Genomic DNA, 15,187 nt, shown 5'->3' on the forward strand with positions numbered 1-15,187 from the left:
CAGCCGGTAGACAAGCATATTGTCCACTGGCTACAGCGTGAAGACACGCAGCCTCGTGCTGCGATATGGTGCCCTCGGCAAGCCTCGGGGCACATATCTGCACTCGGCGCGTGTCTGCACTCGTAGCCAGTGGACAATCCAAACCCCTATATATCACTCTATGCACACTGTGGGAATGTGAATGTCACTATTTCAGAAAAATTTCACGCTTGGCTACAGTGCGCAAAAAATATCACGAACTTGTAACGGGGCTAGGTGTTGCAGTTACAGTATCGCGATCCTGACTGTACTGTTCCCGAATGTCACTGTCATGTGCTGTAATTGCGACCAGGCATAGATGGAGAGAGTGGAAGAAGCAAATATAAATATATATATAAATATATATCTCAGAATGACCCATATATAAGGGTTATATAAGGGTCAAAGTGTAGATTTGTATGCGTCTCTGTACACGCTAGCGTGTATAGGGGTGAAACTCCCCGGAGAATAGCGAGTGGCTGTAATTACTATCAGTCAACCGAGCGTACCTCACCTCGCAGTCTCGCTGCTCCGTGGTACTTATGGCGCCATCGTGAGCCTCTTGCCAGCCCCCCTCTCCTGGCCATGTCTATTTCTCTTGCCCGCCCAGCCCCGGCTGCGCCGCCCTCTTGGTAGTTTCCTTTCTCATCATGTCTTTTTCTCTTTATGTTTTCTTTATGTTTTCTTTGTAGATTTGTATATATATATATACAAATCTACACTTTGACCCTTATATATAAAGCCTATATAAATATATATAGGGAGATTTCACGATCAGTAGGGGAAACGCCAAATGGCACGAGTTCGCCAACGAATCGTGATATTTCCCATATATATATGTTAATTATTTTGCTCGGGCCAGAGGTGATACCGCCAGATACAGACCGTGGCACGGTCGGCCCAGGGCGGAACTGTGGAAAAGCAATAATCTCCCGTGTGAGGCCCGGAGCCACACAGGGTCCCTCGTTTGTCCAATGGCGGCCCGGTTCCGTCTCGGGCTCCCACGTGCCAATCGCGGCTTTTCGCAGCCTTTGCGACTCGTTGTGATAGGCCGGCGGCGAAATATCGGCGCGCCGCTTTTAGCGGATGCAAAATTTGCATGGCAGGAGTAAGGCTGCGCCGCTCATACCCAACATCACCAAGCAACAACCCTCCGCTGCAACTAAAACTGCTTTGTCTCGCGGCCAGGCCCTCTGGGCTCGGGGTTATGGTCAAGCTCGTGACTTTACACGCGGTGGGGGCGAGCGTGCGAAGCGCGGGTCGGGTTCTCCCTGGTGTGGCGAAGCAGCATTGGACACGGACCGCCGTGAGTGCGGTGGTGCGCGATTGATGCTGATGACGTTGGTGAGGGGGGCATGTAGGGGTTTCGGAAAGCCACGTGCTGTGGCGGCCGGCGTTTTGAGGCGGCGGGGCGAAGCGTCGCCGATGACGAGCCGAGGGAGCGTCGATGCGAGGGCGGGCCGGTTGGGATCGACCAATTGCGACGCGGTGATGTTTTCGGAGGTATCCGGCACCGCGCGCTGAGACGAGCGAGGGGAGAACGTACCAGTGCCAGGACAGCACTTGTCGCGTGCCCGTACCGCAGGCGCGTCACAACGAACGTGACAGAATGTCACGCGTGGCAGCGAGACTCTCGATTCGAGAGGTGTCGTGCGAATGCTCGGAGGTCACCCGTGACAGGTGCCATTTCTTCGCGGCTGGGTGCTATCCCAGCCACTTACTTAAACCTTCGCCAACTGCCGCGCCCCTCACGTTCGACTGGCGTTTGACAGACACCTCACCTACCGTATCTCCCCTCCTACCCCCGCGGCCCCGAGAAGAATTGCCCTCCCTCCGCCGTCCCCCTTCTCTGTCTCGTAGCTTCTCATCATTGATTCTCAACCGCCTTCCCCTGCTCGGCTCGATACTCCCTGTTCCCCCGATTGACTTTTCTCACTGCCCGCCCCGCCCCCCATCTTTCCTGAGACATGCAACGCGAGCCGGTTTTCCTAGCCGCTTCCCGCTCCGATTCGGGGGGTTACGCGAGCTCAAACGCCTCCAGCTCCGCCTCCTCCGTGGACAACAGCCCTAACTTCCCGAAGAAGAGATGGCCCTCGGTCCATGGCGAGGCCGAGTCAGTCGCAGAAGCAGACGACGTCGCCTCCTACTTCACTGCCCTCACGGAAGCCGCCGTCAAGCAGCACAACGTCAACCCTCCAGACGACTTGCCTCCCTCCAACGGCGAGGTCACGCCGCCCAGTCATGACCCCGACGCTCTCCCGGTGGAAACCCCGTCCTCCCTCGTCTCGGAAGCAGAGCAAGTCGCCTCTATTCAGGAGGGCCTCATGTCCTTAGATGGAACCCTAGATGCCAACTATGATCTCAACCGCAGAGTCCGAGTCCTGTCTCCCTCGGGCCGCGCTTTCTCTAGCGTCGTTTGCCCGTTCGATGATCATGTCCACTATATGCCCCAAGTCGAACTCTCCGAGCTCAGTCCTCAGCAGCTCAGTGAGAGCGACATTGTCTTTTCGAAGGAATTCGCCCAGCTTAGCGTCATTTGCCGAGTCCTTTCCATGGCCCTGGACCCCGATGTCCCTCTCCTCGATCGTTTCAAGTTTGTTTGCCTCGTCTCGTTTTACCTCGACGAGCACTTTGCTATGCGCTTGGGGCACATCCCAAAACTAGACCCGCGTGATCTTGAATCTGCCACCATTAATCTCCGCCGCCAGGTCCGCCCGCCCACAAAGTACGAGGAGGAGCTTGCTGTCGCGATCCGCACCGTCGTTGAAATGCAAAACCGTTGCTTTACTTCCCAGCTTTTGCCGAGGCTTCGAACGCAAGGCGTCGAGATCGTCAGAGGGGAAGAGTTGACATCTTTGGAGGCCGCTGATATGACCGCTTATTTTAAGGAGCACCTGCGTCCAGCGCTTACCCCTATTTTGCTTGACCCTACTCATCCCTTTCCTCTCATCCAGAGCCATGAGATATATCTGTACGTCATCTTGCACAACGCCAAGTGTCGCGCCAAGCGCAGGGTCATGTTTCGTATTCCGGCGAGCAAACGTCTCATCCCTCTGGACGATACGAGTCTCCGTTTCGTCGCGTCGGAGGACGTCTGCGTCGCCAACTTGGGAATCTTGTGTCATTCGATGACCGTCGTTAGCTCCCACGTCTTTAGAGTTACTAGGAATACGAAGATCTCAATTGATGATGCCGCGTTTGGAGATAGCGATAACCTGCTTGACTTTGTCATTGAGGAGGTGCACCGCAGGCGCCAAGCCCCTGCCACTCGACTGGAGGTGTTGAAGGTGGCGCCTGCGAAGATGATTACCCACTTGAAGAATGAACTTCACCTGGATGATTCGGACGTGTACGTTGTCGACTCGTCAATACTAGACCTTTCAAGCTGCATATCGCTCGCGTTCGTCCCTCTGCCATGGTTCAGACAGACGATGAGGGATCCTGTTGTACCTGCACCGTTCAGGGGGTTGACTGAGAGATTGCGAACCCACCCGGGCGCCATTTTCGAAGTCCTTCGCGAAAGGGATGTGCTTGTCGAATACCCTCGCGACAGCTTTGAAAACTCAGCAATTCTGTATTTACATGCCGCAGCTCGGGACCCCATGGTCCGCACTATCAAGACCGTTATCTACCGTGGCGGCAACGACTCTCCAATTGTCGCAGCACTTATTCGGGCGGCGAAGAATGGAAAAGAAGTCAGCGTCATTATCGAACTGAAAGCGTCCCTGGATGAAGTTCAGAATACGGAATATGCGCGCTCATTGCAATTGGCTGGTTGTAACGTCACATACGGAGTCTTAGGCTTGAAGGTCCACAGTAAGATCATGCTTGTTGTCCGCCAGGAGTACGACGGGACATTGATGTCGTACGTAAACGTCTCGACAGGAAACTTCAACCCCAAAACTGCCAAGCTCTACACGGATTGCTCATTGTTTACCTGTCGGAAGGATATTTGTACGGATGTCCTCGATGTATTTAACAGCTTAACTGGATACTCATGGAAGCCCGAGTTCAGGACTCTACTTGTTGCCCCTATTAATATGCAGCGCCGCTTCATCGAGCTGATTAAAGATGAAGCTGAGAATGCCAGAGCAGGAAAACCTGCCAGAATTGCTTGTCAAGTGAACGGCTTGACAGATAAGCTAATTACCAAAGAGCTGTACGAAGCATCAATAGCTGGGGTGAGAATCGATTTGATTGTCCGAGGACCGTGCCGTCTTCGACCAGGGATCAAGGGTCTGAGTGATAATATTCGGGTTTACTCATGGATTGGACAAGTATTGCAGCACAGGCGCATATTCTACTTTCACGCCGGGGGCGAAGGCAAATTCTACATCGGCTCAGCAGATTGGCGGACCCGTAATTTGACTGCTCGAGTCGAGGTAGTCGTGCCGATAGATGATCGCAAGATCCGTAAGCGACTGGCGAAGGCGTTCAACTTGATTAACGATGAACAATGGATATGGAGGATGGCACCGGATGGTCGATATTACAAGGGAATGCCCGCAAGGACGTCGTCTCCTCCAGTATCCGTCTCAATCACTCCATCCCGCTCCTCTGTCATAGACAACAAGCCCGTGGCAGAATTCAATAATCAAGAAGATGAAGCACAACCGTTCACGACTTACACAGCCCCGTCGAGGTCATCGCCTCATCAGGCACTATTGGATCACATGTTTAAAGATAAAGAACCAAACCAACAGCTCACTAGGACCAGGTCAAAGAAAATTCTTCCAATGGCTATATCAGACAGTGCAACAGACGACGACGCAGGAATGGTTAAGAGAAGCAAGCCGAGGTTCCAAGTTGACATCAAGGGCAACAAGAAGGTTGTAGATAAGATAGCAGTCGGCGCGGTGCCGATTCGATTCGCTGGTGGAATACAAAGCATGAGGGCATTGGAGGTGTTGATGGTGGCTCGGCGCGTCGACGACCCGTGGGCTGTGCCGAAGGGCGGTATGAATGAAGGCGAAACAGTGCAGCAAGCTACGATTCGTGTCGCACGTGAAAAGGCTGGCGTATCAAGTTGTGAGGAAGTGGCAAATCTGGGATGGATCGTTGTCTCTAAGAAGGTGAAGCAGGTTGCTGTGCAGACTTTTGTACTTTTGGCAAAGGAGCTGGGAACATTTGCAAGCTCATCAAAGGAGCGTAGAAGGACATGGGTGCCAATTGAGGACGCAGTGCAACTCCTCAAGAAGAAACCACATGAGTTCTCCGAATGCGCGATCGAACGGGCTATCGCTTATTACCGACATTCGTTTTCTACATCTGAAACTGCTATGACATCGACCCCTCTGACGAGAAGCGTTGGAGGTTCGTTGCCAACATCGCCTAAGCACGGGTCCCCATCTGTTCATGAATCTGTCGGAGAAGCACACATGGAGCCAAGGCTGACGCTTTCTTCATCGAGAATGAACGGAACTGATGACGGAACGAACGGCAGGATGCAAGACAGCACGAAGAAGGCTGAATTTGGCACAGGCCAATAGAGTCATTATTGTGGTATATCACGTGGTCTGAATTGGCCGTGAGTCTGGGATGGTGCAGGGATTGAAACCCTGTTCGCGACGGGGGTTTGAAGAACTTTTTTTTTTTGTTTCTCTCTCGTGCCAACAGTACGTACATACAATACAGAAATGACATTTATACCCCTCTGGCAGTGCATCGTCAATCAGGATGAAGCCAAAGAAGATGGGCGGCCTCTTGCAGTGCAAAGCGCCAAAGTCACCAGAAGACTGTTGTTGTATCGTACACAGTACCCTGCTGATATCAGTGCCGCAGTGGGGGCTAGGTTGGTGAGCAAGATCCTCTACGTGGTCACACAGGTACAGTATTAACGGGAACAGGTGCTGGGGAAAAGTCCCCACAAAGTTGAAAATGTTGAATCACCTCAGTCCAAAATAGAGAGGAAGGGCGAGAGAACAAGACCCCCTGAACTAGCCAGCAAGGACGAGGCTGCTGTGGGTGGTAGGTAAATGACCTCAGCAAGGGCGAGGCTTCTGTGGCTGGTAATAGACTCAAGGCCTCGGTCTTCGATTCTTAAAAAAAGATTTTCGCTGCGTGACAGCTCTGAGATCGCAAACACAGCAGTCGAATCTTTCTTGATGAAGATACGAGGGATGCATCTTCAAATTCTGCAGTGGTGACCTCAAGTAGACGAAAAGGCATCACACAGGACATATCCCATGGCTTGTCTCCACCGTATACCTGTGAACTGTCACTTTGTGGAGCACTACCCTATGCGCTGCTTGCCATTCGGCAACGCGATACGTGGAAATACTCGTAATTGTTGTTGAGTCTTGGGCATCTCCACCAATCCTAAGCCACCAATCCCAAGAGATTCCTTCACTCCTGAGCAGCATACTGTACCCTTGCAAGGGTACTGTACGGCTGTGATAATCACATACAATGAAAACCTTGCAATGTGCACCCCAAGTCCAAGGATAGTTCTGAGGACCCCCCCGGAACAAGCTCAAATGACGTCTACTTTCGGAAATATCACCCCTACTGATCGTGAAATCTCCCTTTATTTTTTACTCAAGATGAAAATCCTGGAAACCATCACCGAAATTTACCCTTGCAATTTCAGAAATGAACTGTACAGTATCCCTTAAAATAATGGTTTCACGATATTCACTCATCGCTACGCAGCACCACTTAACCCTGTGCTCCGGTTTGTGACGATTTAGGGCGTCACAAGAAGTGAGACGATTTGTGTGACGATTCGTGAGAGTTTTGCTCTTTTCGCCGCCGTCATCTCATTCGTCTCACTCCATCTTCTTATTCGTCACACTTGGTTTGTGAATATTTGTTGAATTGTAGCACTTTTTGAGAACGTTTTGTGATCATCACAAAAATCGTCTCAAACATCACACATTTTCGTGAATCTTTTGTGATGGTTTTGTGAGACGCATCTCAAGACTCTCAAACGTCAACCTTGAAATCAAAACTCTCACACTGACAGTGTGCATTTTGTGATGGCTTTGTGTGAGTTGTGTGAGGGCATCACGAAGATCACATATAAAAGGCTCTCCATCTCAAAAGGCATACAAACTGAACAACGTCACACAAAAAAGATCTCCCTTTCCAGCCCTCTACGGCTAATTTCCAGAGACACTTCCCCTTCCCTTCGTGTTCGCAACTGCGTAGGTTGAACCGGAATTTACTGCACGAGAAGGTCAGTGGGACCCAAACCTACTGCGTACTCTGTAGTTGGGTCAAAAGAGGGACAAAAGACGGGCGACCCAAGACACTTAGAAAGGGCTCGCGCCAGGTGCAGTGGTGTTCTACATGTAGGCAAGCTATCTGCTGCAGCTGCCGGACGGTCTGGCATTCTCGCCCTACACTGAAGCGACATGGGCCCTCTCCTGTCCATGAGAGGGAGTTTGACTCTGAGCGACGCACTCCTCGACGAATAAGGCAGGCTTCACAAGCCCGAGAGTGAAGGCCGTAAAATGTCTGTAGAACAAGGCTATCAGCTATGCTTTTTAGATGGGTTTGTGATGGTTTGTTGATGTTGGAGATGATTGTGAGACAATGGTGTGAGAGTCACAAAACAATTTGTGTGTGAATCACAAAACAGTCAACAAAAGAGCACTTCGAGATGTTGACGTCACAAAAATAAAGTGAGATTCACAAAAACAAAGCGAGATTCACAAAACTTGTGAGAATTTTGAGACGTTTGTGTGCATTTTGTGAAGTTTATGCCCCGATCACAAAATAGGACCACCCCACACTTTTCGGGAGGACACTACTCGAAAAGTACGGGTCTCCTGGAGACAAAACGTCTATCTTCTTAACGACAACACAATTCTGCGTTCAACGAACCTACTCTCGGGACGTAGCGCTCAACAAGACCGAAGCAGGAGGAAAACAACCCGACTGGGGCAAAAAATAGCCGTCACAAAAAAGGAGCACAGGGTTAAGAAACGATAAATACTTAACAGGCGAGACATCTACCGTTGTTCGACATGTGCCTGAGGCATACGTTGCCTCCAGGGATATACTCATATCTGAGTACTGCGACTCTTTGCCAAATATCTCTGCACGGTATTGGCGAATCACAAACTGGTCGGGAGGAAACGCATCATCCTGTCGACTGCTCTACAGCCGCCCCCAGCGAACTAGCCGTGAAGGCGTTGTCCCAGTTTCCATAAGCATATCTTGGTTTTGATTTTCTTCATTACCTTGCACTATTCGGTTCTCGCAAGCAATACAAATGGTCCCCTGGCCAAACCCAATCGCAGAGTTTCACTTGTTTCTTGTGTGAAATGTTGTTGTAACCTCGTTTTGGTACCTGCCCTTTGATGTTTGAATAAACTCCGAATCACTGCCATACTACCGAAACGTCTTGAGGGCATGCTTCACATCTTCAGATGTAGTAACAACAGTCTCTGAAATACACGCTGAACTGTCAAAATTTTGCTTCATTTCTGCTAAGAATGGGCTTTGGGACATTCTGATATCGGCTGATCCCAGCTCGTCAAGACGAGAATACGTGCAAACAAATTCTTTCTGCGTCCTTGTCAGCGCGACGAAAAACATCCTGCGCTCCTCCTGAGACATGAGACTTTGCAGGTCAATTGACCCCGACTCCATAATTTCAATTCCACCGTTAACAGGGAAACGAAATGTGTCAGCGCTACATAGAAATACATACGCGAAAGTGGTACCCTTTGCCTTGTGAATTGTGGAGAGAACTGTCGGTGGGCGTTCTGTCCGCGAAACTTTTCCACCACGCATAACTTCTGATCTTGTGAGAGATGAATCCAACATCTCGCAAAGCCTCTGAATCTTCTTCCCGATCCTAGCTCTCTGCTGAGGTATGCTTCTGTTAACATTTGTGGTCTTTGCGCCATGCTTTCGTAACTTCTGGGATCGCTGCTGTTTGTCGTTTGAGAATAGAGAGGAAAAGTCCTCCTCTTCAGATTGGTCCTCTTCTTTGGTTTTGGCCTCTAATTTGATTTGAGTCGTTGCATTTCCGCCAACATCACCTTTATCCTCTTCCTCATCAATTTTCCTTGCCGCGGTAGTCAATAGCTCGTGCCCTGCCATGCTTCCATCGAGAGTTGGATTGAACGACGTATCTTGACTATCATCCAGTTCTGGGTAAGCGTCAAGATCTCCAGCTCTGTCCGAGGACAAGATGGTAGACACACAGGTCACAAGGTCGGATGCTGTCTGTAGTTTTCTCAACTTCAGTTTGAAATGTTCAGCACGTTCTAGAAGATTGCGTATTGGTTGATATGAAGCATCTGAGGGAAAGTTTGCATTTGTTACGCTTTCATATTCGAACCAAGCAGACAACGCTTCGAGAAACTTGGACGGAAAAGACTTGGGGTTTTGCGTCAAACTTGGACTAGTAGGTTCGGTTTTCGTCGTTGCAGGTACCCCAACCGCAGTAGGTTCTGACTTGACAAGTGACTGGAATGTCACTGTGGACAAAATCCTTTCCACGGCCGACCTCTCTAAGTGAGGTGAAACAGTCACGGCCGCCCAGATAAAGGTGGCTTTATCTGTTTTTGGCGACATCAATGTTATCAGAGCAAATGACGCCGAAGTTCTCCTCCCAATCGTGCCAGCACGCCCATGGTCTGTGACAACAGTTGAAGTCGCTATTTTGGATGATGAGAACTTCGATTGGAATACTCTCAGCCCAGCATTCGTTCGGAAGAGCACGAGAATGCGTTCCTTCGTAACTTTAACTTTGGGCAGCAGGGCTCGGATTCTTCCCATCATGAATTGAAGCTCAAGTTCAAGACTGCGGAAGGCGAAAATCCGCACTGGGGCACCATCTGGCTTTGCAGGAACAACATCTTTTGGAGATCTGCGAGAATTTTTGCTAATGACTGCGCGGGCAGATTTTACAACTGCTCCTGGGCATCTTCTATTTTCGGAGAGCTGAAGAATTGTGAGTTGGTCGGAAAACCAGCTCTGCAATAATTCATGAGAAAACCAAGTCTGAGAGCTTCGAAATGAATAGATTTGCTGATCATCATCCCCTACAAACGTAAGGGACTTTGTTTTTTCTACAAGGATTTTGCACATCATGAATTCCGAGGGAGTGAGGTCCTGAAATTCATCAACCAGGACTGCAGTATAGCGAGAACGCATTCTAGATCTTACTTGTTCGTGTGAGGTTGCTAGCTGTACCGCTTTGCAAATCATGTCTTCAAAGTCAATGGCGTTTCTCGCATGGAGGCGCTCTTGGTACCGCATGTAAGTGCTTGGTGTGGGTCTATGGTGTCCGAGAGTTGGGCGTTTGCTGGCTGAATTTGGAGCCAATAGTCTCTCGCATTCCCAATCAGATAGTTTCCTTTTGTGGGCATTCATCGGTCTTTCGCAAGCACGACTGCATGCCTTAAGAGGCTTTTCCGGTATCCGTGAGTTCACCTCCCCCGATTCGCGCAGGGCCTCTCCAATGAGAGACCGGGCCTCTTTCCCATCCAAGAGTTTTAACTTGCCTTCGGTGAGCCTAATGGTCTGGCGCTCGCTTGCTGAAGAACTCCGTAGTATCCAAAAGCCCAAGGCATGGAACGTGCGCACTTCGATGGTGACCATATTTCTTGCCCACTGAGCGTTCCGTGTGACTGCAATGCTCCCCGACATGTGCCTGCTCGTAATAATCTCAATCAGCTCTTCGGCCATCTCGTCAGCAGCGCTCTTGTTGAAACAGACACACAGCAATCGGGCATCCAAGTTTCCCTTTTGAATGAGCTCACTCGCAATTCTAAATGTGCGCCACGTTAATGACAACGTTTTTCCCGAGCCCGCTGTTGCGAGGATTAGAGTGACCTTCCCTTCCCAGGGGGCATCAACGGCCTCCCGCTGGGACACTGACAGCTTGACTTGTGAGGCCATTTTTCGTGTTCGTTGCCTATGGCATTATCCCACCGTGCATGCGCGGGCCGATACCTTGTTTCGACAAGGTACGATGCTCGCAGTATGCTTGGTCAAGTTGACAACGTCCGGACCAGGAAACCCCGGCACTCGCACTTTCAGGCTCCGAAACCAAAGCGGACCCTTGGATCGAACTACACGTACCGTACTTGGTCTTAGTCTTAGTCTGCAAACTTGCTCTTACCGCAAATCGTGCCTGACGTACTGCACTACTGTACATGTACTGTATCTGGGATCAAAAACACAAGAGCTTTTCAGTAAAACATACTGTACCTGGCTATTTTTCAAATTTCTAGCTTCGCCCTGCATTGCGCACTCCCGTTCGTAACTTGGTGTGTGCAAAAGAGATCAAGTAACCCAGCTCCTAGAAGTCGTAGGGTCCAGATCACTTCCGCTGCGTATCACACCCCCTCACACCCCCTCTGGCGGCATGACATGCCCGCTTTATTTGAAGTAGGTAGAATTGGTGGGGTGCTGTTGTTTGTTGAACGCTGCAAGTTGCGAAAAAAGGGGTGAAGATTTTGAAGCCTCGTCCACACACAATGGCATGTGTTTTTACAAGTTAGAATTTACGGAGGAAAGTCATCTACCACACGGGAGTGAGAGAAAAAAAATAGCCTTCCCGTCGTTACAAATATGTTCATTGAAAACCTAACCTCAGACAACAGAAGAATCGCCCCATGATGGGACCAAGAGTTTTTGCCACTCTACTCGTAAGCAGGAGTACCGAATTGCTTCTCTGAATCCCGCATATACAGTTCCGAGAAAGAGTCCTCGATGAACTCGACATGAGACCCGAGGCGTTTCCGCAGCAGTACCCCAGCAGCTTCAATATCCGTCACCGGCCCACCCGATTGGTCATCCCGCGAACGCACCATGGACACACACGTCCCTCTGCCTAGAGACGACTTCAAGATCTGAATTGAAACCAGAAGCGGTACCCTCGTCCCTTCGCACGGCACTTGCACCTTCATTTTGTAATTCGGCCTCCTCACTGTGACGTTGAACCCTGACTCTAGGCACAGCCGATTCAAGAGGGTGAAAACGGCGTCTTGCTCGATATCAATATCAAACATGTAGTCGCTTGTCACCGTCCCCGATCGACGGCTCGGTTTTTCATTTGCATGCCGGTAGGTACTGTCCAGTCCCCTGTCCACAGCGTCCAGTTCTTCATCTGTGATGAGCGGTCGTCGGCCAAGGCGCAAAATACTTCTTACAGCTCCACGCACGTCATTCGCCTCCCGCGAGGCTGTCGACCTTCTAAAGATTCTACTCCAGGCTCTCCGAGGACCTCGGAAACGAATTGGAAAGTCACGTTCCATGTAGTCATCGTTCAGTGTATGTGCATGAAGCACCTCGAAGGGAAGCAAGTCCCGCTGCCTTGCGGTGGTGCCTGTAGCGACGTCACTTCGGTGGCGCGGGCTTACGAGGGCACTATCCCCGATTGACGGCTGATATTCAGGCCAATTATTGTACTGGCTGTCGGAAGCACTCATAGATCGCCCAACCTTAGAAGAAGGAAGTGGCTGTCCGGCTACAGGGCTCAAGTAGACGTGAGACGACATCGGAGAATGCAAAATCCTCCCAATCAACGATCCTTCTCCCCCCTTGGTCCTCTCTCTGTCAGAAAGAGTCGAAGTGCTCAGTGCAGTTGACTCAGTGGTAGTTTTTCGAACCAGTTTCTCCGACTTGTTGTCAATTTCTCTATTAGGCAATCCCGCTGGTTGCACAAAATCAAGTTCCTCAGACCGTCGCTGCCAGCTGCTTCGGTCTCCGAGTGTGGCGAAAGGCGTGGCAATATGTTCCTCACCCTCTTCAGAATCTGAAGGAGCGTCCCTTCGCGATCCCTCTCTCGGCATGCTCGCTATCATGTTGCTGCTGTCGAAATCATCGACCAACGAATTCTCGAAATATGCACTATCAATGACTGAGCCGAGGTCGTTTTCGGTGATTCTCTTCTCCATTCTTCTTCTGGTATCCGCTTGTCCGTAGAGATTACCTGTATTGGTACTTGATTCCGTCATGGGGTCTTCAGCGAAAAGATCGTGATCACTAGCTCGCCACTTGTCATGGCGTTGCGCCCGGAATCCGGCTTGAGAAGCCGCGCTTTGATCTGGGGAAGTTGGTGATGAGTACGTCTCGGTTTGCAGTGATGCTAAGGAGCCTTGACGTGACAATGAGAACGACGGCAGTTTCTCCATGCTTTCGACCCGAACGATTGTGTCATCCTCAAGAGAGATTTCCGGCATTTCTTCAAGTGGGCACTCTGGGAAGAGATTGGGGTCTGGACTCCTAACTTTATCTCCGAAGTCTTCCTGTGGAGCCATGGCAAAGTCAGGCTGAACGCGTGGTACATATTCAGGAATGAGTTCTTGAAGACTTTCAGCGGCAGGTGGAGCATCGAAGACATCAAATTGCGTGGGGTTTGCGGGCTTGCTCGAAGGTGGCAATCCTTCTGAAACCGTGACCTTGCTAGAGTCACACTGCTGCATGCGCAGTCTGACTGGACTCTGCATTTCCATGGTGTTGCATCGGTCAAACTCCTGAGCCTCACCGCCATCGCCATCCGCACGAAACAAAGACTCCGCACCTGAAGCGAAGCTGATCGGGCCCTGAGACCCCGCTGACTTTGTGGTACAGGAACTCAAAACCAGACTTTCGTTTGTGAGGCGCTTCGAGCGACGTTCGACGGTGAAGCTTCTCTCAAGCGAAGGAGGCGATGCGGTCTTGCTGCTGGCAAAGTTAGCGGCAACGCCCGCTGTCACTGTAGGCAGTGGAAGCTTGATAGATGCATTAATCTCGGCCTCTGTTAGTGCCAGGAAAGATTCATAGTCATCAACTCTCTTGGCAACCAAACTTTTGGAATCTGGGTGATGGACGCGGACGGACGATTTGCCCCTCCTTCCCCTCTGTAACGTGAAAGGGACTTTCGGCGTTGCCTGCTCATCAGAAGGGCTATCCAATCTGTCGGCATTGGCTGATGTGAGCGAATTGTTCTCTGAGGTCAACGACATTCGAGTACTCGTTGCATGATGTGACAGGGGCGAGTGCACTGTTCCCTCCACCGTGGTTTCTGACGTTTTCGGGACAGCGTCAGGGGCTGTACTGACAGAGCGGGTTTGCACAGCAGGCTGGGAGGCTTGAGCGATATCGTCAACACGGGTTCCAGGCAAGACGTGATTGGCAGAAAGGGGCGTTGCCTCTGCGCTTTGAACAAGAGGGAGTGGGGTGGAATTGTGGGTAGAGTGGTACCTCTCCACTTGTCCGTCGGACGATTGCGGAGAGAGCAAGGAAGATGTTTCACGAATTGGTGCTGCTACGCGTGGGTGAGGGACGCACTCTATCTCTTCCGTTTCCGAAAGTGAGGGGGATGGTTCCTCCTCCGAAGCGGTCTCCTCACCCGCACTCGAGTGGTGGTCCACTTCCTCAAAGGACATGTAGTCTGAGGATGTGTCGGGATGGTGTGGTTCGGGGTGGGCGACATGATGGGATGCGGCAGACTTGCAGGCATTCAAGACGCCTTCTCGGTGGTAGTACTCGGCATCACTAGCACTATCATCCAGATCCTGTTGATACTGCAACTCATGGTCAAAGGAAAGTTGAGGTTGAGGGTGGATGCAGTCGTCGGACGAGTCATCGGCAGACGAGTCGTCTGACGCTTGCCCGAATAGAATGGGCACCTGGGTGTGCGGGTGCTGTGGGCCAGCGGGGACCAGGATGGCATCAATGTGTTTGGCGACAGGAGATAAATCTGAAATTTCAGGCGGGGATACGTCCTTGCTTACAGTAGTGTCCTCGAGGTGATCGCGCCCCTTCTTCTTCTTCTCTTGTACAGATTTAGGAAGTTGGCGAACAAAACGCGAGACATCTGGCGACGACTCGACGGATTGCAACCGTCGAACCGGCCGCTCGGGCAGCCCCTTCTCCGCGGTGGCGGCGGGGTGGGCGGTGCCAAGGCGTGGATCGGAGGCGTGTGCCAAGAACGAGTCCAAGCTCTTAAACTTTCCGCGGTGGGCGTCCTCTTCGGCGTCCTCCTCGGGGCCGGACTTTGGGTGGCGCATGTCCGGGGCGGGGCGGGAGTCGGTCACGCGGTGCACAATGTCTGCGTGCGGGTGGATGCGGGCATGTGCAGTGCGAGCATAGACCGTCCACTGCGCATTTGGCATGCTCAGACGTTTTGGGCGGGTCAGGTGTACCCGTGGCTTCCCGCGTTCTTGCTGTTTCGGTGTCTAAAAGTAACAAAAAATCAGCCCGTTCAAACAGAAGAGTG

General features: G+C 51.2%; 2 protein-coding genes; one reads left to right on the forward strand and one right to left on the reverse strand.

The window, feature by feature from the left end:
* The first annotated feature begins 2,342 nt into the window (after positions 1 to 2,342).
* CHC_T00008740001 (Polyphosphate kinase (fragment)) lies at positions 2,343 to 8,350 on the forward strand. XM_005711723.1 is given in 2 exon segments: positions 2,343 to 5,507; positions 5,508 to 8,350. The coding sequence occupies 1 exon segment, from the start codon at positions 2,343 to 2,345 to the stop codon at positions 5,505 to 5,507; it is 3,165 nt and encodes a 1,054-aa protein (XP_005711780.1). The 3' UTR covers positions 5,508 to 8,350.
* A 3,274-nt stretch (positions 8,351 to 11,624) lies between these two features.
* Positions 11,625 to 14,978, reverse strand: CHC_T00001356001 (hypothetical protein). Its single transcript, XM_005711724.1, has one exon. The coding sequence runs from the start codon at positions 14,976 to 14,978 to the stop codon at positions 11,625 to 11,627; it is 3,354 nt and encodes a 1,117-aa protein (XP_005711781.1).
* Between the last annotated feature and the right edge of the window lie 209 nt (positions 14,979 to 15,187).

This window comes from Chondrus crispus, genomic scaffold, assembly GCF_000350225.1.
Source record: "Chondrus crispus Stackhouse genomic scaffold, scaffold_1, whole genome shotgun sequence".
Taxonomy (NCBI): domain Eukaryota; phylum Rhodophyta; class Florideophyceae; order Gigartinales; family Gigartinaceae; genus Chondrus; species Chondrus crispus.